At 36.6% G+C, this 25199-nt stretch overlaps 1 protein-coding gene across 10 annotated transcripts in view; it reads left to right on the plus strand.

Annotated features, from left to right (window-relative positions):
• The window catches only part of DZIP3 (DAZ interacting zinc finger protein 3), a 109504-nt gene that overhangs the window by 550 nt on the left and 83755 nt on the right, over positions 1–25199 (plus strand). For 2 of the 10 annotated variants that reach the window (XM_044251344.1, XM_044251341.1), the window contains 3 exons: positions 2596–2642; positions 14777–14824; positions 14947–15046. In XM_044251344.1, coding sequence (XP_044107279.1) covers positions 15015–15046 — 32 coding nt within the window. In that variant the 5' untranslated portion in view covers positions 2596–2642; positions 14777–14824; positions 14947–15014. Of the gene's footprint in view, positions 1–2595; positions 2643–10483; positions 10619–14776; positions 14825–14946; positions 15047–25199 lie in introns of those variants that run through there. The other 8 variants (XM_044251340.1, XM_044251348.1, XM_044251345.1 and 5 more) reach the window with 6 other exon arrangements.

A 25199-nucleotide genomic window follows, 5' to 3' on the forward strand; every position in this document is an offset into this window, starting at 1 on the left:
TTGCGGTTTTTGATAAGATAATTATTGTGCATGTGTGTATAATGAACCGAGTAGCTGGTTCTGGAGGTTTTTCGTTTTGTTTTGCTTAATGTATGCTAATGGTGAATTTAGCTTTAAAAAACCAGTTTGGAGAAAATTGTAAGAGTAGAGTCCATGTCCTTTTAATTAAATCATTCGTCATTAATCATGTTTTGTCAATGAAAAAATACTTTTTTACATCACTACATTTCTAAAGGGAGGTTTTCTTTTTATATGAAAAAAAATTAGTTAAATCTGAAAACTTAACAATAATCTAGCCAGCTGAAACATACGTGTAGAAATAACTGGGTGATTAATGTATCTATGCTTTCGTTCATTCTGTAAACAAGTATTGATTGTAAAACGGGTTAGAAGTCAGGAGAGAACAAAGATGATGAAGTATCCCCTGCTGGGAAGCAACTGTCTAATTAGAGAAACGTACTAAATAGCTAGTACATATGGAATTCATGTAAGTTAGAGGCACCATGCAGTTATTTAAAGAGTGTAGGCAGACTGTGCTTACAAACTAGTTCCACCTTTTACTATGTGACCATAAGGCAGATTCTCACTGCTTCAGTTTCTTCCTTAGATAAAATCGGGCTAACATTAGTACCTGTTTAATAAGGTCAATAAATAATTCAGTAGATCGTTGAGAGCCTACAGTGTACTAGGTACTTGTCTAGGCACTAGAGATTTAGTGAATAAAAAATCCTATGTTATGGAAATTACATTCTGGTAGGGGAAAAAAAAACACGTAAGTTTTTAAGGAGAATGAGATGGAGAAAGAAAAACTAGCAGAATTCCTTTTGAGAGTAATGATGATTGGGAAGAAGAGAATTGGGAGGTCGGGATAGAGAAAGCAGTATTTGAGGAAGAGCTTCAAGGAATTGAAGGAGAGAGCCATACTGTCTAGGGGAAAAGGTCCTGAAGTGGGACCATGAAGTTTTTCAGGAAAAGCAAGGATTGCTACTATGACTGGAGTAGAGAGTAGCAGTAAAAATGAAGTCGTGTCAGCTGGTGTAAACCATGGGGAAATGAGTTCATCAATTTGAATAAATTTAGAGTAGTTACCCGGCATGATTACGTTTTCAGCTGGTTTTATTTACATCTTGGTTCATTGGCAAATGCAATGATAGCAGTTTGGTTAGTGTGTTAGACTTTTCACTAATAATAGCAAATGCGACATTTTCATACTCCTGAGCCAAGGGAAAAGGTTAAATCTGCTAGTTGTAAATGCCATCTTTCCTTAAAATCCTGCATTTTAACTTAAGCAGTTATATAAATTTTGTTTTCTCTTCTGTAAAATATACTCATTTTAACATAAAATAATGTCTTTATCAAAAAATCTTTAAAAATTGATGTTGGAAGTTTAGTAGGATGTACAATGATAGTAGCTGTGAGAAGCCCTCCATGTATTTAGGCAGAAATACATTTTCTAATGTGAGAAACACAGAGCCTTATTTTAGGCACCCAAAAAGGGGGAAGGAGGAAGAGGAGATGAAGCTTGATCCTGAATTCAGTGGTGATTTTTAGTTTTTTTGTTTGTTTTTATTTCTAGTTTTTAAATGGGGCCTAATATAGTTATGTTTGTGCCTTAGGTTGATTACTCTTGCAGCTGGGTGGGCTATGATTTTGAGATGGATAAAGTTAGAAGTAAGGAGAATGTTTAATTTGCTGCAGTCTTTCCAAAGGATTACCAGGGTAATTGAAGTGGAAATAACAAGGAGGTAACAAATACAAAAAATATATATGAGGTGAAATTGGCAGGACTTAGTGACTCTTACTTCAGATGTGAAGGATGGGATTTCAAGTTTCTAGTTTGGGTGATTGAGAAGATACAGATATTGCTGAGGTAGTTAATAGTATTCATGTTGTGGTTTATGTTCAGTGAAATTTTATATAATTTATCATACAGTGTTGTATTAAGTTTCTTCCAGGGCATTATATAATTTTTGTTAATGTGACTGGGCTTTCTTTTTCTCCATTAAAATTTTAATTTACTACTACTGTAAAAAAAACAAACAAACTGATTTTTGATACATCTTTTATCCAGACTCTGACTGAAATCTCTTATTAATTTTAATAGAGTTTTGCTTACTTTCTTAGGCTTTCTAGCTGCATACCATCTGCAAATAATAATTTCATCTCTTCCAGTATTTGCTGTCTTCATTTCATTAATGTACACCAAAAAATGGAATAATTATGGTGATATTGAACATCTTAGTCTTTATTCATTGAGCAGGAATGGCCAGTATTTTAACACTTAGTATAATTTGTGATATTGGCTTGTAGTAAATAGACTTTCAAATGTTTAGGAGATTGCCTTTTATACCTGTTTTATTTAAAGATTTTCCAAAATGTCTACTTAAAAAAATTGTCAAATATTTGTTTAGAGATCTCATTTTCCAGTTTAACATGATAATGCAATGTATTGTGTTGCTGTTTTGTTCTTATTAAATGCTCACTTACTGAGCATTTATTATATGCCAAGTGGTATTCTAAGAATTTTATACTTACTAATTACTCTTCATAACAACTTCCTGCATTAGGTACTATTACCGTCTCCGTTTTTTACAGGTGAAAAAGCTAAGGAGAGGTGAAATAATTTGCCCAAGGTCATACAGGTAATAGTAACAAGCCTTGGATTTGCTATGCTGCAAATATGTTATTTAGGATTTTATATTTGAATTTTTTTTATTTTTTAAATTCCTTTGGAATTTGTTACTTTTGAAAAATGAATCAGAAGCTTTTCTATTTCCTATGCTATAGAATGAGTATCACATTGGAATCATCTGATCCTTGTAGATTGTATACAACTGGCCTATAAAAATGAAGCTTGATACCTTATTTAATGTTAGATCTTTAGAAAATACTTGAATTTGTAAAATGATTATAGGTCTGATAACTTTTTTCTACCTTTTCTTGTGTTAAGTTTGGAAATAGAACTTTATTTTAGCATAGCAACTATTTCTCTAGATTTATAGATGTTTTGATAGAAAGTTCTTAAGGATTCTGGTAATTCTCTTAATCTCTTCATTGTAGTTTTAAATTTCCTTTTTCATTGTAATGTTATTTGTATTTTTTCTTATTTGGGCTTTCTACGGGTTTGTCTCTTGCATTCAGCTTTTTAAGAACCAGCTCTGATTTTTTTATTGTTTTTCTTTTTGTCAGAATCATTAATTTTACTTTTATATTTATTAATTCCATCCATATACAGATTCTTCCTTTATTCTTTTTATAGTTTTTAAGTTTTAGGCTTAGAGTATTTACATACTATATGTATATTTTATAAAGAACATTTATTTCATGCCCACAGATTTTAAGACGACAGTAGCTAAGGTGAGCATCTGTATTTAATTTAAAAAGAAAAGTTAAATTAGTTTAACCAATTGGATACAATTTTTAAAAAATACTAATATTCCTTCATATTCAAAGAGCTAGATTCTGTTAGACAAACTAGAATAAGTGCTTTTGGGAGAAATAGGTTAGTTTTAGGAACACATGGTATTTTTTAGGGCAAAATATCAATCAATATCTTAAAGTTTGGCCTAAAATTCCTTTTCTCCATAAATTTTTATTGCTGCCCTTTATATTTGCATAGATACTTTCCTTAATTTGTAGTTCTAGAAACACATTAAAGGGATTTAAAAAATAACTTGGTTAGGATCCTACAACTCAATATTAGGGTTGTATAGCTCCTTCATTTCTTTTGGAAAAACTTAACATGTCTTCAGTACTGAAGAGTAAAATGGAAATTTTTATTGTGTCTTGACCAGGGCTTAAGTTCTGTTAGATAAATCAGATTGAATGAAGATACAAATTTTTGACAGAAGTGCAGAGTGTATAGAATACTAAATGTTGTAATATGTGAATTATACCAGAGGTGTGAACACAGAGCTGATTGTTGGTTCACCCACATACATTTAATGAGTGCTTGAGTGGTGAGTACATTTCTGTGTGCTGGGGTTATAACAGTGAATCAAACAGGTAACAGTTTCTACCCAACTAGACCTTTTATTTTAATGTGAGATATAGACAACAAATAAGACCTATTAAGTAAAATAGATGAAAGTAGTAGTAAGTGCTGTGGAGGAAAAAAAAGAGGGATCGGAGGTATCAATCAGGATAGAGTGTTGGAATTTTAGATAGTATAGCATGCTGTTCAGTATTTGCTGCATAGCAAATCACCTCAGACTCAGTGGTGAAAACCATAAGCACTTATTTCTGTGGGTTTGACTGCAGTTGTCTGATCTAGACCTGACTTGGCTGAGAGGCTGCTTCAGCCATTTTGTAGGTAGAGGGTACTATATAGAGCTCAGTTTCAGTTATGTTGCTACTAGACATCCAGGAGATGCCGAATGTGCTGTTGAATATATTATTTAATGTTAACAGAGAGGATAAGACTGAAGATAAAAATTTAAAGTCTTGAGCCTAAATTATCAAGGGTGAGTATGGATAAAAAACACTGAACCATAGGGTACTTAAATATTTAGAGGAACCAACAAAGAACATGGAGAAGTAATTGCCAGAAGATAGAGGTCATGTCTTTATTCTGTCGTTATCTGCGGTGATCAGTCTTAAAATAATATGTGGGCTACTTTTGGCCTCCTCTAAAGGAGAACTCTAGATTGGCAGAGTCCTTCAGAGGACTTGCGGTGTGCAGAAGGATGGATAGTTTCATTCTCTAAATGAGTAATGAATGCTTAAAGTTTGCCAGATGCTGTTGTAGGCAGTGGGGATAAAACAGAAGGATTAAAAAAAAAAAAAAGAAAAAGAAAATTCCCGACTTTGGGGGGCTTCTATTCAGTGGGGACATGAGGCCAGATATAAAGTAGGGGATTGTAGGAATAAACAGCAGGTAGAACAGAAGTTCTATTGGCCCAGGTTATCAAAATTCAAGTCAAAGAAATCTAGTGGTAGAAAATTGGCAGAGGTCTAGGCATGGGGTTATTTAGATATTTTGTCTTACTGTGGTTAAAACAATTCAAATATTAATATTAAATCAATTTTGCCCTTTATGCCGAGCCAGAAGACAAAGTCTATAGAATTTCAGCTCTCATTTTCAGAAATGTTTCATTCAACACAAAGGTGAAGACCTATTAAGTAAGCCCAAATTATCCTCTTTTCATTTATTCTTCCTGTTTCTTTTCCCAATTAACTATTAAAATTCAGGTGAATCTCTAAATGATTTGCCAAACCGTAAAATTAACTTTTTCACTTTTCAAACAATCCCTGATTTTTTTTTCTGTACATTTTACAGAATTCAGTTTTAGTCTGAATACATGGTTTGGATAATAGTGTTTTTTTGCCCCATTTTTACATCTTAAATATCCTAGTAGCAGAATGTTGCCTTTTTTTTTTTTTTAAAACACAACTATTATCAATTGTTTCTGAATCCAGTTTTGTAGATAAAGATAAGTGATATAATTTTATTTGAAAAAAAGGTACAGTAATCATTTTTAATTAAAACTAGTATTTATTGAAGACCTACTTTGAACAGAGGAAAGTCCTTTGCATATGCCATTTTTAAATTTCTAGTCTTTCAGAAAGTAGATACTATTAAGTTCATGGAAGGGGTAGATAACTGTTTCTTGAAGTAAAATGTGAAGTCGTTCTCCACTTTCCAAAGTGGAATATGCACGCCTTGGGATATGTGAAGCTGTCAGAGTATGGGAGCAAATATTCAAATATTTTACTTTTTAAAATCTTATTCTTTGTTTTATAGTAATACCTGTATATAATTCATAAATGAGCTGCTATTCATATATTTTCAGTGTATTCCTATATTTATTGCTTTAGATACATGTGATCAAAAAAATTTAGAGACTTTTCCAAAATCATTAACCTTAAAAGAGCATTAAGACATTAAATAATTATTGTTCATTTCAGTGCCACATGTAGTACCTGGCATTTTTCTGAATTGTTTTGTTGAACAAATGGATTCTCTTAGCAAAAACTGACAAGAATAGTGTATTATGAAATGTTAATATGTTTTATCTTTGCAGCATCATTTACTAACCAGTAAGACCATGTAAATAGTTTTGAGTATTAGTCTTCATGCACATTATTTAGTTCAGCTCATAATTGAACACCATGCTTATGTAAAGTTACATACTGCACTTAATGAGACATAGTGGAAAGAACATGGAATTTGTCGTTGGTGAACTTGGGCCTGAGTTTCTGCTTTTATTAATTTATTAGCAATATGAACTCTCTAACCCTCAGTTTCTTACTTTTAAGAATGGATAATAGTAATGTTTATGTTTCGGAGTTGGGTATTCACACAAATGTGAATTCACTGTACATAAGTACTCAGCCTAGGGCTACATACATTGAAGCTAATGAAAATTAATCTTATTTTTGATGAAATAAAAGCGTATATACCCAATTAATTTTATGACATAAAACTCTTCATAAGAGTTTGACCTACCTTCTCAACTAAATCTTTCTTACAAACATATTTCTTTCTGAGATAATGGGAGCCCATCAGTGTTCTTACATTGGTAGAGCAGTTTGGATTTGGGTATTGTAGGCTTTGTCATTGGTGGTGAGAGTCAAGTGCATATTGTGTCCTCCACTTCCTCCTTCTTTTTTTTTTTTTTAAAGATTTTATTTATTTGTTTGTTAGAAAGAGAGAAAGAGAAAGCACACAAGCAGGCAGAGAGGCAGGCAGAGGCGGAGAGAGGCAGGCTCCCTGCTGAGCAAGGAGCCCAATGCGGGACTTGATCCCAGGACCCTGAGATCATGACCTGAGCTGAAAGCAGCAGCTTAACCGACTGAGCCACCCAGGCGTCCCCTCCACTTCCTTCTTGATTATCATCTCTACCTTTGTCATTTCTCAGCATTCTGTCTTGTTTCCTTTTCTTTTTTTTTCATTATTGTCTAACAACAGTAACAACATTACTGAAAATATTCCACAGTGAAAATTTGCTTACTGGTAACATGTACTCCTTTGAATGGTTTCTAGCTACATTTCCGAACAGCGTGGTTTTGGCAGTGCTACCTATAAATAAACTGAAACTGATGGGAATTTTAATACCTGGATTTTTTTTCCAGGTAAGTCCTAACCTGTGCATATTCATTGTAGGTACGTTCCAAATATTGAAAACAAATTAAGATATATTCTGTAGGTTTGTTGTGTAAGTCCAGAAGTAACTGACTGGATAGATCTGAAGAGAATTAAAAACCCACTTCTGACAAGCTAATTTTGGCAAAGATATGTCCTATTTTGGCAGATTTATAAGGGGTACTGAGTATACATTGCAGGGTTCTTGCTTTCTGACCAGCAGCCAGGCAGGGTTAATAATGATTTTTGCAAAATGACAAGAGCTGAGATAGTGAATGCCCTGATCTTTTGGGGCAGGAAAGATCTTCAATTTCTCATAACTTTTATAAAGATTTTCCAACCATCATCCATCATTCCTGAAGTTTGCCTAAGAAAATCATTTTTTCTTAGGGGTAAAATAATGTGTTTGGCTGCCTGTGTCTAGGTACATTGTTGGACAAATGTAAAAATGGAAGAAATTAATGGAAAATTAGAAAACCAAATAATCCATATATTTTGTTCACTCTGAACACAGCTATTAACAAAATAATCGTATAATCTGAGTCTAACTTGAATGAATGGTCCTAGCCATTCTAGTCTACTTGGAGCTCACACTTGAGAAATTAAGACTTTTGGAGTGTTAAAGCCACAGAGCACCTACTTTATGACTTTAAAAGCCACAGGAGGGGCCCCTGAGTGGCTCAGTAGGTTGGGCCTCTGTCTTCAGCTTAGGGACTCAGGTCATGATCTCGGGGTCCTGGGATCCAGCCCTGCATTGGGCTATCTGCTCAGCGGGGAGCCTGCTGCTCTACCTACTTGTGATATCTCTCTCTCTCTGTCAAATGAATGAATAAAATATTAAAAAAAAAAGCCATAGGAATGGCTGTTGCTGCTTGCCTAGCAGACATAATCAGATCAATAATAGTAAAAATGTTGGTTTTAAGGCACTCCCATCGCAAATGTTTTGGTTTACTCCTAGAAAGTGTCCTTTTCATATTTTTTTAAAGCCTTGAAAAATTACTGCCCATACAGATCAAAACATCTCACATCTCAGCTTCGAGGAATTTAGAATTCTTTTGATAAAGTATAGCAGAAGTGGGGACGCCTCGGTGGCTCAGTGGGTTAAGCTGCTGCCCTCTGCTCAGGTCATGATCCCAGAGTTCTGGGATCGAGTTCCACATCAGGTTCTTTATTTGGCAGGGAGCCTGCTTCTCTCTCCACCTCTGCCTGCCTCTGCCTGTTTGTGTAGTCTCTCTCTTTCTGACAAATAAATAAATAAATAAATAAAATCTTTAAAAAAAATCTAGCAGAAGTGTTAAGAAGCATTATCAGAGTCTGTTTTGCTAATAGACCCGTGAACTTCTATTAAGTGTACTTAATTCAGTGCTGATATAGTAAATCTAGCTTTTGAAAATGACTATAAAAATTTTACCAAGTTGCGTGTTCAAGGTTGTTTATTACAGCATTGTTAGTAATAACAAAAGGAAAAAAAGGAGAAATTAAGAGGAAGTGTTTATCAATAGTTGTCTGGTAAAATGGCATATCATGCCATGTTGGAGATATATATGTGTCCTGATGTGAAAAATGCAAGGTGCCAAATGTGCATAGTAGCTGCCATTTTGTGCCATGTGGGATATATTTGATAAATGTGGTTTTTTGTCACAGTTCTTAAGCTCATTATTATCATTCCTCTCCATAATAGCAATTCTCCATCGAAGTAGAGAATTGGAAGAAAAGTGAACTGATTGTGCTACAAATTTAAACAAGATTTGATGATGGTGATAATGATCGTAACATTTATATAGTGCTTACTGTGTCCTAGTTACTGTTCTGTTACATGTTTTAAACATTTAATCTTGATAACCTGTGAAGCTGGGACCACCTTTATCCCTGTTTTTCGGATGAGGAAACTGAAGCACAGATGTTGATTAGTTTCAAACAAAGTTGCACAGCCAAGGTGTGTCAGAGTTCTGTATATCCTTGCAGACTGACTCCAGTGTTTTTCTGTTCTAAACTACCAGTGCTATGCAGTCTCTCAACTTTTGACCTTGATGAAATCTAAATAAGATATTTTATGTCATTTCTTTCTTGTAGACAAAGATTTGCTAGTATTTGTACATGCTGCATAAATCCCAGATAGTCTTACTGCTCTTCCTCAGAGCAATCTGTTATGTATTTACTTAATCTTGTCACTTTTAATCAGTTAGGTGGTTTTCAACTGGGGCGTTTTGTCCCCCAGGACACATTTGGCAGAGTTTGGAGACGTTTTTGCTTTTCACAATGGAGCCAAGAGGTGGGATAGGTTTGCTACTGACACCTGTTAGGTAGAAGGCAGAGGTGCTCCTAAATATCCTAAAAATGCCTAGTACATCTTCCCATAACAAAAAACCATCCAACCTAAAATGTAAATAGTGCCAAGATTGAGGAACCCTGATTTAGTGGGCATAAGTGGGAATAAGTTCTCATAACTGAATTTCTTTTCTGAAAAATACCAAGTATATTATTTTGTTTTCAAGCTAATGGTATTGAGAAAAGTGAGTGTTATTTTTACTGTTTTTGCACACTTGATGCTCCCCTTTTCTGTCTGGTATTGTGTGATCTGTAAGGGCCAGAAGGGTAGCGAATTCATAGGGTATCTACTCACACATTGAAACATGAACTTGTTTGGCCCCTAACTTGATCACTTGATTGGGTGATTGGGTGATTAAGATGAGCACTTGAGTGGATTTAAAAAACAGTGTGTTCATATACTGTTTGGGGAGATGACAAGAGTGCTACAAGGTAAACATTTGAACGAATGATTAAACAATTGTAAGCAAAAGCTGTGTCCTCTCTGATTGAATAAGCACTTTAAAAATGGGAAAATCCTTTGCCATTAAAAAAAATGTTTGCTCTAATTTCAGGAGATAAGAGGGAAAGTGGGAGGTAGGAGCTCAGAGGGAGCAATAAGAAAGGCATCTTACTGTTGTAAAGATACAGATGGTAATACCTTATTTTTCAACCAGTAGAATAACCCATGGATAAAATCATTTTGCTTGGTGGACAAAGGTGTGCTATAAACTGGGATGCTTGGGTGACTCAGTCAGTTGAGTGTCTGCCTTGGGATCAGGTCATGATCCCAGGTTCCTAGGATCAAGCCCCACAATGGCCTCCCTGCTCAGTGGGGAGTCTGCTTCTACCTCTGTTTCTCTCTCTCTCTCTCTCTCTGTCAAGTAAATAAATAATATCTTTATAAAAATTTAATACCCCACGGGAAACCAGATCCATCCTTTCTCCTATGTTAACTCTTACTTTAAAGGTTTCCTTTAGCCTCTTCTAGAATGATGATGACTCTGGATTATTTTAGAAGCACAGTGTTAACGTTTCAGGCTGGCTACTTCCTTTCCGTTGCTAGGCACTGACACCTTCCTTCCCCACAGAGGCTGTAAAGTGCTGCCGTTGTCCCTGCTGCTGTTTGCAGTGGGCTGTGCCACACATGATCTGCTTAGCTCCTGGGAAATGATGGGGTTGATGATACTCTCCTGAAAAACCTGTCATCACAGAGATTCATCTCAGGTTGTATTTCTAAGCAGATTGAAAAAACCATTAGCTTTTCTTAACTCTTAATTTGGGATCCAAATATCTTCTGATTTTTAATATGCCCTTTTCTTTTTCAAGCTGAACACTGAATAGCTTACTAGAGGCCTTCTCTACCTTATTGCCTGAGAATTTTCCTCCCTTTTCAGGCTCCCTTTGACCTGTGTAAACAACTGGCTGAAGGAGAGCTTATCAGAGTGAGAGGTATCTGTGTCTGGGCTTTTAAATTCTGGAAACGAGGCGATTACTTTGTTTAGAAATAGCATGTGTGTTTAGAAATGCTGTGTGTGAGATACTGCCTGACTTTTTATTAAAACAAGCTGGGAGGTTATAGAAAACATAAAAGAAAAACAGTGATCACAATCCTAGAATTCTTAAAGCTATGTACTTTTCTATACAGCTTTATTGAAGAGATGAAGTAGAGCTGATTTAATGTGAAAGAATAACGTCGCTCTGCTTCATTATTAGTGTTAGATTTTATCTTTCACTGGTATTGAACAGGGAATGCAAATTTAAATAGTTATATGATTCTGCTTATTGAGTTTTTGAAAATAAGAGAAACTATAAAATAATTTACCTAGGAGAACTGGATTCTGCATAGGTGAGTTATCCTGATGGCAAGACATAACTTTGTTAGGCATGGAGGAGAAGCTAAGAGGTGTTTAAATGAAGAAATTTATTTTTTTTAACTTTTTAAAAGTGTTGACATATACTGTTACATTAGTTTCCAGTGTACAAGTGTATAGCACAGTGATTCATCATTTCTATAGGTTATGCTATGCTCACTACAAGTGTAGCTACCATCTGTCACTATACATCATTATAGTATTATTGACTGTGTTCCTATATTGTGCCTTTTATTCTCATGACTTATTCATTTCATAACTGGAAGCCTGTATCTCCTACTCCTCTTCACTCATTTTCCCTATGTCCCAACCCCTTTTCCTCTGGCAACCATCGTTTGTCTGTAATTTTAGGTCTGATAATGCTTTATGTTTGTTTATTCATTTGTTTTGTTTTTAGGTATTTGTCTTGCTCAGTCTGACTTATTTCATTTAGCAGAATACTTCTAGAGCCACATATGTTGTTAACAAATGGCAGGATCTCATCCTTTTTTATTATGAAGTAATATTTCATTGTATTATGTGTATGTATATATACTCTATCTTCCTCATCCATTCATCTATTGACAGATACTTGGGTTGCTTCCATATCTTGGCTATTGTAAATAATGCTTCAATAAATAGGGGTATCTTTTTAAATTAGTGTTTTCATTTTCTTTGGGTACTTAATAGAATTATTGGATCATATGGTATTTCTGTTTTTAATATTTTTAGGAACTTCCATACTTTTTTCCACAGGGGCTGTACCAATTTCTGTTCCCACCAACAGTGTATGAGGGTTCCTTTTTTTCCACAACCTCATCAATACTTGTTAGTAGATGAGAAAATTTAGATAGAAGTGTGTGTGTGTGTGTGTGTGTGTAAATGTGTGTGGTTTGTTTGTTAGTTTATTAACATATAATGTATTATTTGCTTCAGGGGTGTAGGTCTGTGAATCATCAGTCTTATACAATTCACAGCACTCACCGTAGTACATACCCACCCCAATGTCCATAATCCAGTTACACTATCCCTTCCCACCCCAGCAACCCTCAGTTTGTTTCCTGAGATTAAGAGTTTCTTATGGTTTGTCTCCCTCCCTGGTCCTATCTCGTTTAATTTTTTCCCTTCTTGCCTCCCAGGACCCCCCACCTTGCCTCTCAAATTCCTCATTCAGAGAGATCATATGATAATTGTCTTTCTCTGATTGACTTATTTTGCTTGTTTGTGTTTTGATTAAGAAGTATCCATTGAATTGTTGGAGAATTACCCTTGTCTTTCAAGACTTATCTGTGTAATTTAGAGCTGGTGTAAGTCAAACATAGAATATAGGTACAGGCAATATTATAATTAGGAATACCAGTTTGGGACTTCTTTTAGCCAGGCACTGAGTTGCCAGTTCACTAATGACAGGGTGCTCAGACCTCAAGGCTTATGAGGGGTCAGGTCCTGCTGATACTTCTTTTCTGTGTCTTGTCTTTTCTGGCATTTAGGGAGAGTCAGTATCAGGTAAAATAGTGTTTCTTTGAGCAAATGCAATCTGAATTCTTAATATGATCTTGTAGAACATGTTTTCTTGATTTAGGAATTACCTATGCTGAATTGCGTTTTTAATAATGGGCCTCCGAAAGCTCTACAATCTAACGTATGGCTATGCTATTAGAGAAACTGGCTATCCAGTTATTAGGATAAATAAGTGGTTTAGAGGCAAGAAATGAGAAATTTTTTCTAGTCTTGGGCTTAGCAGCAAGGCACTTTAGGTCTGGTTTCTTTGTGCTGTTGCTATCACTTTCTTTTCTTTTTCTTCATCATTTCTTTCTCTGTCCCAGAATACTGAACAGTAGTTTCACATGTTTGCTCTAATACTTCCTGATGTTCAGACAAAGGGATTAGAAAGGGAAATCAGCCTAGCAGGAAACAATGGAGTCTGGAGGCTTGAATTTTCAAAAAATACAGAACAAATGTGATTAATTTAATTTTATTTTTTGTGAGATATAAATATTTATAAGCTTATGTGTAGAAAGAAATGAGTTTTAACCTTAACTCTTTGAAATTACACTGTAGTATATACCTTCTTTTAAGTAACATCTTCTTTCATTATATGTTTGTAAACTTATGTATTGAAGCATATGAGAATAGTGTGTGAAACTACACTGTTCTTAATCTTCTTTTAAAAAAAAATCCTTCATTAAGATACAAGAATATACAAAGTTATATATGGAAGCATATGGGAGAAGCCAAAACTACACTGTATATATACCTTCTTCCCAGTAACATCTTTCATTAAGATATGTTTTTTTGTTGTTGTTTTTATTTTAATTCCTGTTAGTTAGCATACAGTGTTGTATCCGTGTCAGGTGTACAGTACAGTGACTCAACAATTCTATATATCGCCTGGTGCTCATCACCACAAGTGCACTTCTTAATCTCCATCACTTATTTAACCCATCCTCTCCCCCTCTCCCCCTTCTGGTAACCATCAGTTACCTATTTAAGAGTCTGTTCCTTGGTTTGTCTCTTTCTTTTTTCCTTCACTCATTTGTTTCTTAAATTCCACATATGAGTGAAATCTTATAGTATTTGCTTTTCTCTGGTCATTTTTCTTAGCTTTATACTCTGTAACTCCATCCATGTCATTGCAAATGGCAAGATTCATTCTCTTTTATGGCTGAATAATACTCCGTTGCATACATGTATACCACATCTTTATCCATTCATCTATGGATGTACATTTGGGCTCTTCCATAATTTGGCTATTGTATATTGTGCGGCTATAAACATCAGGGAGTAAATGTGACTAATTTTAGAAGAATTGTTTTTGGGACAGTTAAGTAGAGAGCTATATAAATAGATATTCTAATGGACACTCTCTTTTTGTTTTCTTTTGTGTTGCTGCAGGCTTTTTTTCTTTTTGAGGAAACATCCACAGCGTTCATTGATATTTGAACCAGAAAGTATACATTCTACCTTTCCTATTTTATGAAGATACCGAATCATATCTATTGGGGGAAAGTGACTAACTGTTAACCTTTAGACTAAAAGAAAACAAAACAATTAGTGTTATTGAAGATTGTGTTAAATAGGAACTCATATACTCTAGAAAATAAATTAGTATGAACCTTTTGGGAAGCCATTTAGCAATATGCACTGAGACTTAAAATATTTGTGTCTTTTGATTGAGAAATTCTACTTCTGAGAATTTCTTGTAGAAATTACAGAAATTTTGCTTCTGAGAATTTCTTGTAAGCAAATAATCATAAATACAGAGAAGGCTTATGGATGGTGAAGTTTATCACAAAATTAATTAATGAAAAAATAGGAAACAGACTAAATGTCCATCTATAAAGTAATGGTCTAGGAAACCCCAGTCAACCAGTTGTTGTGTTGATACATTTTTGTGTTGATAGGGTGAGAATACATAGTAGGGGTGTAAAATAGCAAAATGCTTTTGATACAGTGTTCAGTGGTGAAAATTATAGAACATTGTTTATTCAGTGTGATTACAAATTTGTAAAATATACTTATGTTTGGACAGAGCATATTGAAGTGTAGACAGTGACTTATCTTTGGATGGTGAAACCAGGTAATTTTCATTTTCTTTTATACCTCTTTCAAAATTTTCTTCAATTATCATGTATATTTTTATAGTGGGGGAAAAGAATGTAATCCTTGTACCTTCCCACTAAAAATATACTTTTCTTACAGCTTTAAGCATCAGTAGTAAAAGTCTGCAAGCACTGGAATAAGACTTTTGCAAAACAACATTGTGGAGCATGGATTCTTTATCAGAAGAGTTTTTTACAAGGTAAGTGATAGGGTGACAAAACCAACCACATTTGTTGCATTCTGAAGATACAACATTTGTTCTTTCCACATAACTTTGGGAAGCTAGTGTGATTGAGATACCCTTATGCTTGGAGGTAATTTAGTGACTTTGATTGGGGGGGGGATATAGACTGCATGAAATCTAATTACAGAAAATTTCTCTTAAGGGCTACACTCTGGCTAAAGAGTTAAGAGTTGAGAAATGTATTACAGCTTGCTACATATGGACATTCTCGCCAAATAGATTAATGTGATCTATTAATTTATTTTATGAGGATTTACTATAATGCTTGTAATGTAAAGTACCTCCTTGGTACTTAGAGAATAAAGACAGACAAAATTTGGGGTACTTAGAATTAAAATGTAGTAGGAAAATATATAAAAAGTTATATTTTTAGGCAAAGTGCATGCATGGTGCATGGTTATATGTAGAAAGAAACAATAATGATTGACTGGGGTTGAGTAGCGTTCCACCAGATGACACTTGAACTGAACATTAAAGGATAAGAAGCATTTTGATGTATGTAGAAATGGAAGGAAACAACAAGAAAAAGTACTTAAGATAAATGATTGGGAGGATTGCAACTGTCTTCTAAGGAGTTTAGCTTTATTTTGTGCAGAACCAATGACATTTTTTTAAAAAAAGGAAATGTTACACTGTATTTTGGAAAGAATATTTCTACCAATGATATTTTTTTAAAAGGAAATGTTACACTGTATTTTGGAAAGAATATTTCTTGGTGATGGGAAGGAAGAGACAACAAAATACAACACTAGTAATATCTCAGGAGGAAGCTGATGAAGTCTTGCAGTGGTAGGAGTAGAAAACAGAAGGAATTTGTAGAACTAGAATCAACAGAATTACATGACTGCTTAAATATGAAAAAAGTAGCAAAAGAGAAAGATGACTCCAAGGTTTCTAAGGACCAGAAGAAGATATGTACCATTAACTAATATGGGGCTCAAAAATGGAGATAGGTTTAATGTGTGCGTGAGAAAGAGAGGACAGATGATGAATTATTTTTGGACATGAGGAAATTGAGGTGTTGGTAAAATATCTTAAGTTGTAAGTTGTTGAGTAGATGGTTAGAAATTTGTAGTAGTGTCAAAAAGCAAGGCTGAAAGTATAGATTCGGGGGTCATTAGAATGGATGCTATTAGGAGGAGGGGCAAGATGGTGGAGAAGTAGGAGACCCTGTTTCAACCTGTCCTCTAAAGTGAGCTAATTATCCACCAGAACACTCTAAACACCCATGAAATCAGCCTGAGATATAGGATTATACACTTCTGGATCTCTTGGGGAGGGGGTGTGCAGAAGACACCAGTAGAGAGATAAAAGCAGAGTGGGAACAATTGGACTGATATCAGAGGATAAACAGAAGGGGGAAGGAGCCACCAGAAGTGACCCTTTGGAAAGTAATGCCCCAATATGAAAGTGCCCTATGATTGGGGACCATCATTAACTTGGAGTCTTGTTAAAAGCACTTAAAAAGAGCAAAAGATCTTAAGGGGCAACTGGTGGAATCGGGTGGTCATGGGCACAGGCCTAAGCCCATGGTCCCAGGACAGACACTGCCAGTGACCACCCATGCTAGACAGAGTACAGTGGTAGAGCCTCCAGTTCCTGTCCCGAAGCCCCCAGTGTTGCGAGGCTTGCACCACTGCTTGGGCTTGGCTGGGGCACACTCCCACCCCCACATGGGGGAGTCAGGTGGGACGCTTTCTAGAACCACAGCCTTTTGCACTCTGCGCTCACTGTGCGACTGTTGTTGGAACTGAGATCCCCACCCGCACCTGAGTGTTCTCTGCAGGCGCTAGCTGGGTGATCTCTGGCCCCCGCTGAGAGTCTGGACACTCCCAGGAACTCAGCAAAATCTCTGGTCGGGAGCTCTCTACAGGCAGCAACCTTTGAAACCCTGAGGTCTGAATCCCAGACAGCAGTCCCAGCAAGGGCAGCCACTGGAAGTGGGCTCCCTGGACCAGTATCGCTTCCAGTTTTACCAACATGGGGGTGCAGAGACAAGTGGGTGCTTCTGGCAACCGCGGAGATGGTGGCTGGGGACATGCACTGCCTGTGGGAAGTTGCGTGGTTCAGTGGAGTTTACAGAGGGGGAGTCTGTGTGTTCTGGAGGGGAGTAGACTGAGGCTTCTCCCTGAGACAGAGGTCTGGGTATAGTTTGCTTTCCATGAAACCTCCAAAAAGACCCCAAAAGCTGCCAAAGAACAAAAGTCTCCAGAGAGCAAAAGCCTGAAAAACCAGTTTCCACAGAGCCCAGCCCCTTGATGGGGGCAGGAGGATTCAACTCAAGCAAGCCTGACTGAAAAACAATGTGGCGGCCACCCCCCCACCCCCCCCTCACCCCCCGCCAAGAAAGCCAGCCAAAATAATGAGCAGACAGCCACTGCAGGGTCCCCATAAAACTGTAAAACCCCAATATTAGGGGAAAACAATACATTAAGCTCCTGGTATTGCCCTAAAACCTGTTTCTGTTTCATAGGTACAACTTTTTAATTTGTTTTCACTATTCTTGTTCTTCTTAACTTTTTTTTTTTTTTTTAAAGATTTTATTTATGTATTTGACAGACAGAGATTACAAGCAGCAGAGAGGCAGGCAGAGAGAGAGGGGAAAGCAGGCTCCCTGCCGAGCAGAGAGCCTGATGCAGGGCTTGATCCCAGGCTCCGGGATCACGACCTGAGCCGAAGGCAGAGGCCTTAACCCACCGAGCCACCCAGGCGCCTTACCCTTACAACTAGAGGTTTAATACAATGTATTCTATAATAACCTTTTAAGTTGAACTTTTTTCGTACATATACTTGTATTTTCCTTTTTCTTTTCTATTTTTTAACTATGCATATAGGTATAAACTTCAAGGTAATCCTCTTTCCCTAGTCAATACTACCCTTATATATAATCCAGTTTTAATTTTCCTTTATCTCTGGAAAGTTGAGTCCTTTAACAAAGATACCAAGATACACCCACGAAGAATCAGAATAACCTTCCTCACCCACATTTTTCTTCTATCCTGTCTTTTTCTTCGGTCAGTGTTTTTGTGTATTTATTTATTTATTTTTAAATTTATTTATTTGACAGACAAGAGATCACAAGCAGAGGGAGACAGAGAGAGAGGAAGGGAAGCAGAGAGCACCATGCGGGGCTTGATCCCAGGACCCTGAGATCATGACCTGATCCAAAGGCAGAGGCCCCAATCCACTGAACCACCCAGGCACCCCTCTGTGTATTTATTTTTGTTCCGGTATTATATAAATCCTGTCCTTGGGGTTCATTTTGGCTGGGTTCTTTTTTTTTTCTTGTAATTTACTTTAGTCCGTCTTTTGCCCATCCATTTTTGTTTCTATATCTTATAAATCTTACCTTTGGGGCCCATTCTGGCTGGGGCTTTTCTTTCTTTCTTTCTTTCTTTCTTTCTTTCTTTCTTTTCTCTCTCTCTCTCTCTCTCTCTTTTTGGTGGTGATGGAATTGCTCAGAAGCCTTCCAGGGTACACCTTGCCTAGATCACGGTTGATATATTTAGCTACACATCCCCTCAACCTCCTCTCACCAAAAGGACTAGGAGGAGGAACACCCAACAAAAATTCAGAGGAAAAATTCAGAGACTGTGCTCTCTCCATCAGAGCTATTGGATGTGGACATAAACAGTATTTTTGAAAGGGAATTCAGGATAACAATTAACCAGGCAATAGCTAGGTTGGAGAAAACCATTAGTGACAACATAGAATCAATTAGGGCAGAAGTGAAAGCCGACCGGGAAGAAGTTAAAAATGGTATCCATGAGACCCAATCTAATCTAAATACTCTAATAGCTAGGGTAACCAACACAGAAGATAGAATTAGTGATCTAGAGGACAAACTGATAGAGAAAAAGGGTCAGGAGGAGGCCTGGAACAAACAGCTTAGAAGCCATGAAAACAGAATTAGGGAAATAAATGATGCAATAAAACATTCCAACATCATAATTACTGGGATCCCTGAGGGGAAGAGAAAGAAAGGAGACTAGAAGATATAGTTGAATAAATTCTCCAGGAAAATTTTCCCAATCTGGGGAATGGAACTAGTGTTCATGCCTTAGAGGTAGAAAGAACACCCCCCCCCCAAGATCAATGAATCTAGAAAGACCTCGAGGCACTTGATTGTAAGACTAAAGAATCATAATTTTAGACAAGAGCTTTTGAGAGCAGCTAGGGGGAAGAGATCCTAATATACAGAGGAAGGTCCATCAGAATGAGGTTAGACCTATCCACAGAAACCTGGCAAGCCAGAAAGGGCTGCAAGACATATTCAGGACACTAAATGACAAGAACATGTGGCCAAGAATACTTTATCCAGCAAGGTCAATGTTCAGAATGGATGGAGAGATAAAAGAGCTTCCAAGACTGGCAAGGTTTAAAAGAGTATGTGACCACCAAGCTGGCACTACAAGAAATATTAAGGGGTGGGTTCTATAAAAAAGGAAAGAACCCAAGAGTGTCATAGAACAGTAATTTATAGAGACAATCTATAGAAACAAGAACTTCACAGGCAACATGTTGTCACTAAAGACGTATCTTTGAATAATCATTGTCAATGTGAACGGCCTAAGCACTTCCATAAAACGACACAGAGTTGCAGATTGGATAAAACGATGGGACCCGTCCATATGTTGTCTACAAGATACCCATTTGGAACCTAACGATATATCCAGATGGAAAGTGAAGGGATGGAGAAGCATCCTTCATGCCAATGGGCCTCAAAAGAAAGCCGGGGTAGTGATTCTCATATCAGATAAATTAGATTGTAAACTAAAGACTCTAGTCAGAGATAAAGAAGGATACTACATCATTCTTAAAGGGTCTATCCACCAAGAAGATCTAACAATTTTAAATATTTATACCCCCAGTATAGGAGCAGCAAACTACATAAGACAACTGTTAATCAAGATAAAGAATCATATTCATATGAATACATTAATAGTAGGGGATCTTAACACATCACTCTCATTAACAGACAGATCATCCAAGCAGCAAATCAATAAATGCACAAGAGCACTGAATGACATATTGGACCAGTTGGACCTCAGATACATACAGAACATTCCACCCTAAAATAATAGAATACCCATTCTTCTCAAGTGTACATGGAAGTTTCTCCAGAATAGACCACATACTGGGTCACAAATCAGGGCTTAACTGATACCAAAAGATTGAGATTAGCCCCATGCATATTTTCAGAACACAGTGGTTTGAAACTGGAACTCTACCACAAGAAAAAGGTTGGAAGGAATTCAAACACTTGGAAGCTAAAGACTACCCTGCTTAAGAATGTTTGGATCAACCAGGAAATCAAAGATGAACTTAAAACAATTCATGGAAACCAATGAGAATGAAGACACTTCAGTCCCAAACCTATGGGATATGGCAAAGGCAGTCCCAAGAGGGAAATACAAAGCCATCCAAGACTCCCTCAAAAAAAAATTAAAAAATCCAGAATACACCAGCTCTCTTTACACCATAAAGAACTGGAGAATCATCAAATTAAGCCAACCCCCCACACAAGAAGGGAAATAATAAAGATTAGAGATCAATGAGATAGAAAGTAGAGATACAGTAGAACACATCAATGAAACTAGAAGCTGGTTTTTTGAAAGAATAAGATCAATAAACCATTGACCTAACTAATCCAAAAGAAAAGAAAGAGGACCCAAATTAATAAAATTATTACTGAAAGGGGAAAGATCACAACTAACACCAAGACAATAGAAACAATCATCAGAAATTATTATCAACAGTTAATATGCCAATAAGTTAAGCAGCCTAGATGAAGTGGATACATTCCTGGAAACCTATGAACTTCCAAAACTGAATCAGGAAGAAATTGACAACCTGAATAGACCAATATCTAGTAACGAGATTGAAGCAGTGATCAAAAGCCTCCCAAAAAACAAGATCCTAGGACCTGATGGGTTCCCTGAGAATTCTACCAGACATTCAAAGACGAAATAATACCTATTCTCCTGAACCTGTTTCAAAAAATAGAAACAGAAGGAAAACTTCCAAATTCTTTTTTATGAAGCCAGCATTACCCGGATCCCCAAACCAGGCAAAGATCCCACCAAAAAGAAGAATTTCAGACCAATATCCCTGATGAATTTCAATGCCAAGATTCTCAACAAGATCCTAGCTAATAGGATCCAACAGTACATTGAAAGGATCATCCACCATGATCAGGTAGGATTTATCCATGGGATGCAACGGTGGTTCAACATTTGCAAATCAATCAATGTGATAGAACAAATTAATAACAGAAGAGAGAAGAACCACATGGTTCTCTCAACTGATGCAGAAAAGGCAGTTGACAAAATCCAGCAGCTGTTCCTGATTAAAAAACTTCAAAGTATAGGTAGGGATAGAGGGAACATTCCTCAACTTCTTAAAATCTGTCTATGAATCCTCAATGGGGAAAAGCTGACAGTCTTCTCTTGGAGATCAGGGATATAATAAGGATGTCCACTCTCATCACTGTTGTTCAACATAGTATTAGAAGTTCTAGCAACAGCAGACAACAAAGAGAAATAAAAGGTATTCAAATTGGCAAAGAATTCAAACTCACTCTCTTCGCGGATGACATGATACTTTATATGGAAAACCCAAAAGACTCCACCTCCAAACTACTAGAACCCACACAGCAATTCAGTAATGTGGCAGGATACAAAATTAATGGACAGAAATCAGTTGCTTTCTTATACACTAACAATGAAAATACAAAGGGTTAGAGAATCAATTCCATTTATGATAGCACCAATAATCATAAGATACCTGGGAATAAACCTAACCAAAGAGGTAAAGGATCTGGACTTGAAGAACTATAGAACACTCATGAAAGAAATAGAAAAAGACACAAAAAGATGAAAGAGCATTCCATGCTCATGAATCAGAAGGATAAACATTGTTAAAATGTCTACACTTCCTAGAGCCGTCTATACTGTCAATGCCATCCCGATCAAAATTCCACCAGCCTTTTTCAAAGTCCTGGAACAATCCTAAAATTTGTATGGAACCAGAAGAGACCCTGAATTGCTAAGGGAAATTTTGAAAAAAACCCAAAACTGGGGTCTTCACTTGGCCTGATTTCAAGCTTTGCTACAAAGCTGTGATCACCAAGACAGCATGGTACTGGCACGAAAACAGACACATAGGCCAGTAGAACAGAGTAGAGAGCCCAGATATGGACCCTCAACTCTATGGTCAAATAATCTTCGACAAAGCAGGAAAAAAATATCCAGTGGAAAAAAGACAGTCTTTTCAATAAATGGTGCTGGGAAAATTGGACAGCTATGTACAGAAGAATGAAACCTGACCATTCTCTTACACCATACAGATAGATAAACTTGAAATGGATAAAAGACCTTAACATGAGGCAGGGATCTATCAAAATCCTAGAGAAGAACATAGGCAGTAACCTCTTTGACATCGACCACAGCAATTTCTTTCAAGACATGTCTCCAAAGACAAAGGAAACAAATGCAAAAATGAGCTTTTGGTACTTCATCAAGATCAAAAGTTTCTGCACAGCAAAGGAAACAGTCAACAAAACAAAGAGGCAACCCACAGAATGGGAGAAGATATTCTCAAATGACACTGCAGACAAAGGGCTGTTATCCAAGATCTATAAAGAACTCCTCAAACTCAACACTCAAAAAACAGGTCAAAAAATGGGCAGAAGACATGGACAGACACTTCTCCAAAGAAGACATACAAATGGCTCACAGACACATGAAAAAATCTTCATCATCATTAGCGATCAGGCAGATTCAAATCAAAACCACATGGAGATACCACTTTACACCAGTTAGAATGGCCAAAATTAACAAGACAGTAAACAACAAGTGTTGGAGAGGATGAGGAGAAAGAGGAATCTTATTACACTGTTGGTAGAAATGCAAGTTGGTGCAGCTGCTTTGGAAAACAGTGTGGAGATTCCTTAAGAAATTAAAAATAGGGCTATCTTATGATTCTGCAATTGCACTACTGGGTATTTACCCCAAAGATACAGAAGTAGTGAAACGAAGGGCCATCTGTACCCCAATGTTCATAGCAGCAATGGCCACAATCACCAAACTGTGTAAAGAGCCACAATGCACTTCAACAGACGAATGGATAAAGAAGATATGGTCCATATATACAATGGGATATCATGCCTCCATCAGAAGGGATGAATACCCAACTTTTGTATCAACATGGATGGGTCTGGAGAAGATTATGCTCAGTGAAATAAGTCAAACAGAGAGAGCCAATTATCATATGGTTTCACTTTCTTGTGGAGCATAAGGAATAACACAGAAGACATTTGGAGATGGAGAGGAATTGGGGAGGAGAGGAGGGGAGACAAACCGTGGGAAGCAAACTGAGAGTTTTGGGGGGGGTTGGGTGAGCCTGGTGGTGGGTATTATGGAGGGCACGTATTGCATGGAGTACTGGGTGGTGATAAACAATGAATTTTGGAACACTGAAAAAAAATAAAATTCAAAAAAAATATGGGTACTATTAGAATTCATGAAAGTTTGCTTATTTTTTAATTCATCAATAAATATTTGAGTGCCTTCTTTATGTCTGATGTTGGGATAGAGACTTAGAGGTTACATAGTGAATTAGAAGGGCCTAATTCCTATCTGAGAGAATTTATTTATATGTGGGCATAAATGTAATTGATTTTAGTAGAAAATGTAAGAAAATAGATAAAAATGGAACATTAGTGGAGCAGCTGCGTGGCTCAGTTAGTTACGTGTCTGACTCTTGGTTTCAGCTAATGTGTCATGGGATTGAGCCCCATGTCAGGCTACCCAGTTGCCGGGCAGTCTGCTTGAGATTCTTCCCCTCTGTTCCTTCCCCCACCTCTTTCTCTCTTAAATGGATAAATAAATATTCTAAGAAATGGAACATTAGTATATATATTATGTATATTTCAGGATATATTGTTATAGCAAAACTTCAGCTCCTAGTACACAACAGGTGGTAAAAGCAACAAAATAGCAAAAGAAAAATAATAGTCTTGTGTCTAGTTCTATCTTTGCTGCTTTCTAGGTGTATAACTTAAAAACATGTTATATAACCTCTCTGGACATCAATTTAATCATTTTAATATATAATATGACTGCCATAGATGACTGCTTGTATATCTTCCTATACTGATAGACCAGGAGCATGGTTTGATACCATTAATGTACATAGTTTGTTTTAAATTTTATTAAAATAATGAATGAATATGACAAATGAGGAAGAGGTGTAGCCAGTAGTAGAAGTGGAGGGCTAGGAGGAGAACCAGCAGCAGTGAAGATGACAGAGGTTTTCAAGGACGGTTGGAAGGTATGATGGGCAATGTTAAATGATGCAGAAATACAGGTAGAATGAAGAACAAAGACAAAGCTATTGAAATAAATAGTGGGATTTCATTAGTAACCTTCATTAGAGCAATTTTAATGTTGGGGAGGGAATGAGGATTAGTTAAGTTTATATCAAAAATTGTTAGAGAAACTATGGTGAATATAGCAGCCCACGTTCACCTGGATGATTCAGAAGTTTTGTAGGTGAATTTAGTGTGCGTCTGGGACTGAAAACTGTTGGGCCAAGGAGTGAATGATCATGAAATAGAGGTAGCTGGAAAGGTATACATGTGACAATTTTTTATACTCTTATACAACCTGGAGACTTCAGCATACTGCTGTAGTATTTTTCATTCCTTGACAACACAAGACTGTTCCTTGTGTTACTTTTTGGAGTGGAGCTTTGAAGTGGATGAAAAGACAGTTAAGAGGCTTTTTTTTGTGGTGTGTGTGTGTGTGTGTGTGTGTGTGTGGTTTTTTTCTGTTTGTTTGTTTTGCCATGACATTTTAAAGAGCACTGAGAACCATCTTGTGAAATACTGTTTCTGTGTATAAATCTCTTCCATTGAAACTTTCATTATGTGAAATACTGTACTATTTATCGGTCCCAGTTTTCCCTGACAAGATCAGTGGGCATGTGGTGGATGGTAAATGATAGTCTAAGAAATAAATACATATATGTGAAGTAAGATAGGATGATTTTTAGTATATGTGCTGCCGAAGCGAGCACAGATAGGATGATTTTTATAAAGCACAAT

The sequence above is a fragment of the Neovison vison genome, chromosome 6 (assembly GCF_020171115.1).
Source record: "Neovison vison isolate M4711 chromosome 6, ASM_NN_V1, whole genome shotgun sequence".
Classification (NCBI taxonomy): domain Eukaryota; kingdom Metazoa; phylum Chordata; class Mammalia; order Carnivora; family Mustelidae; genus Neogale; species Neogale vison.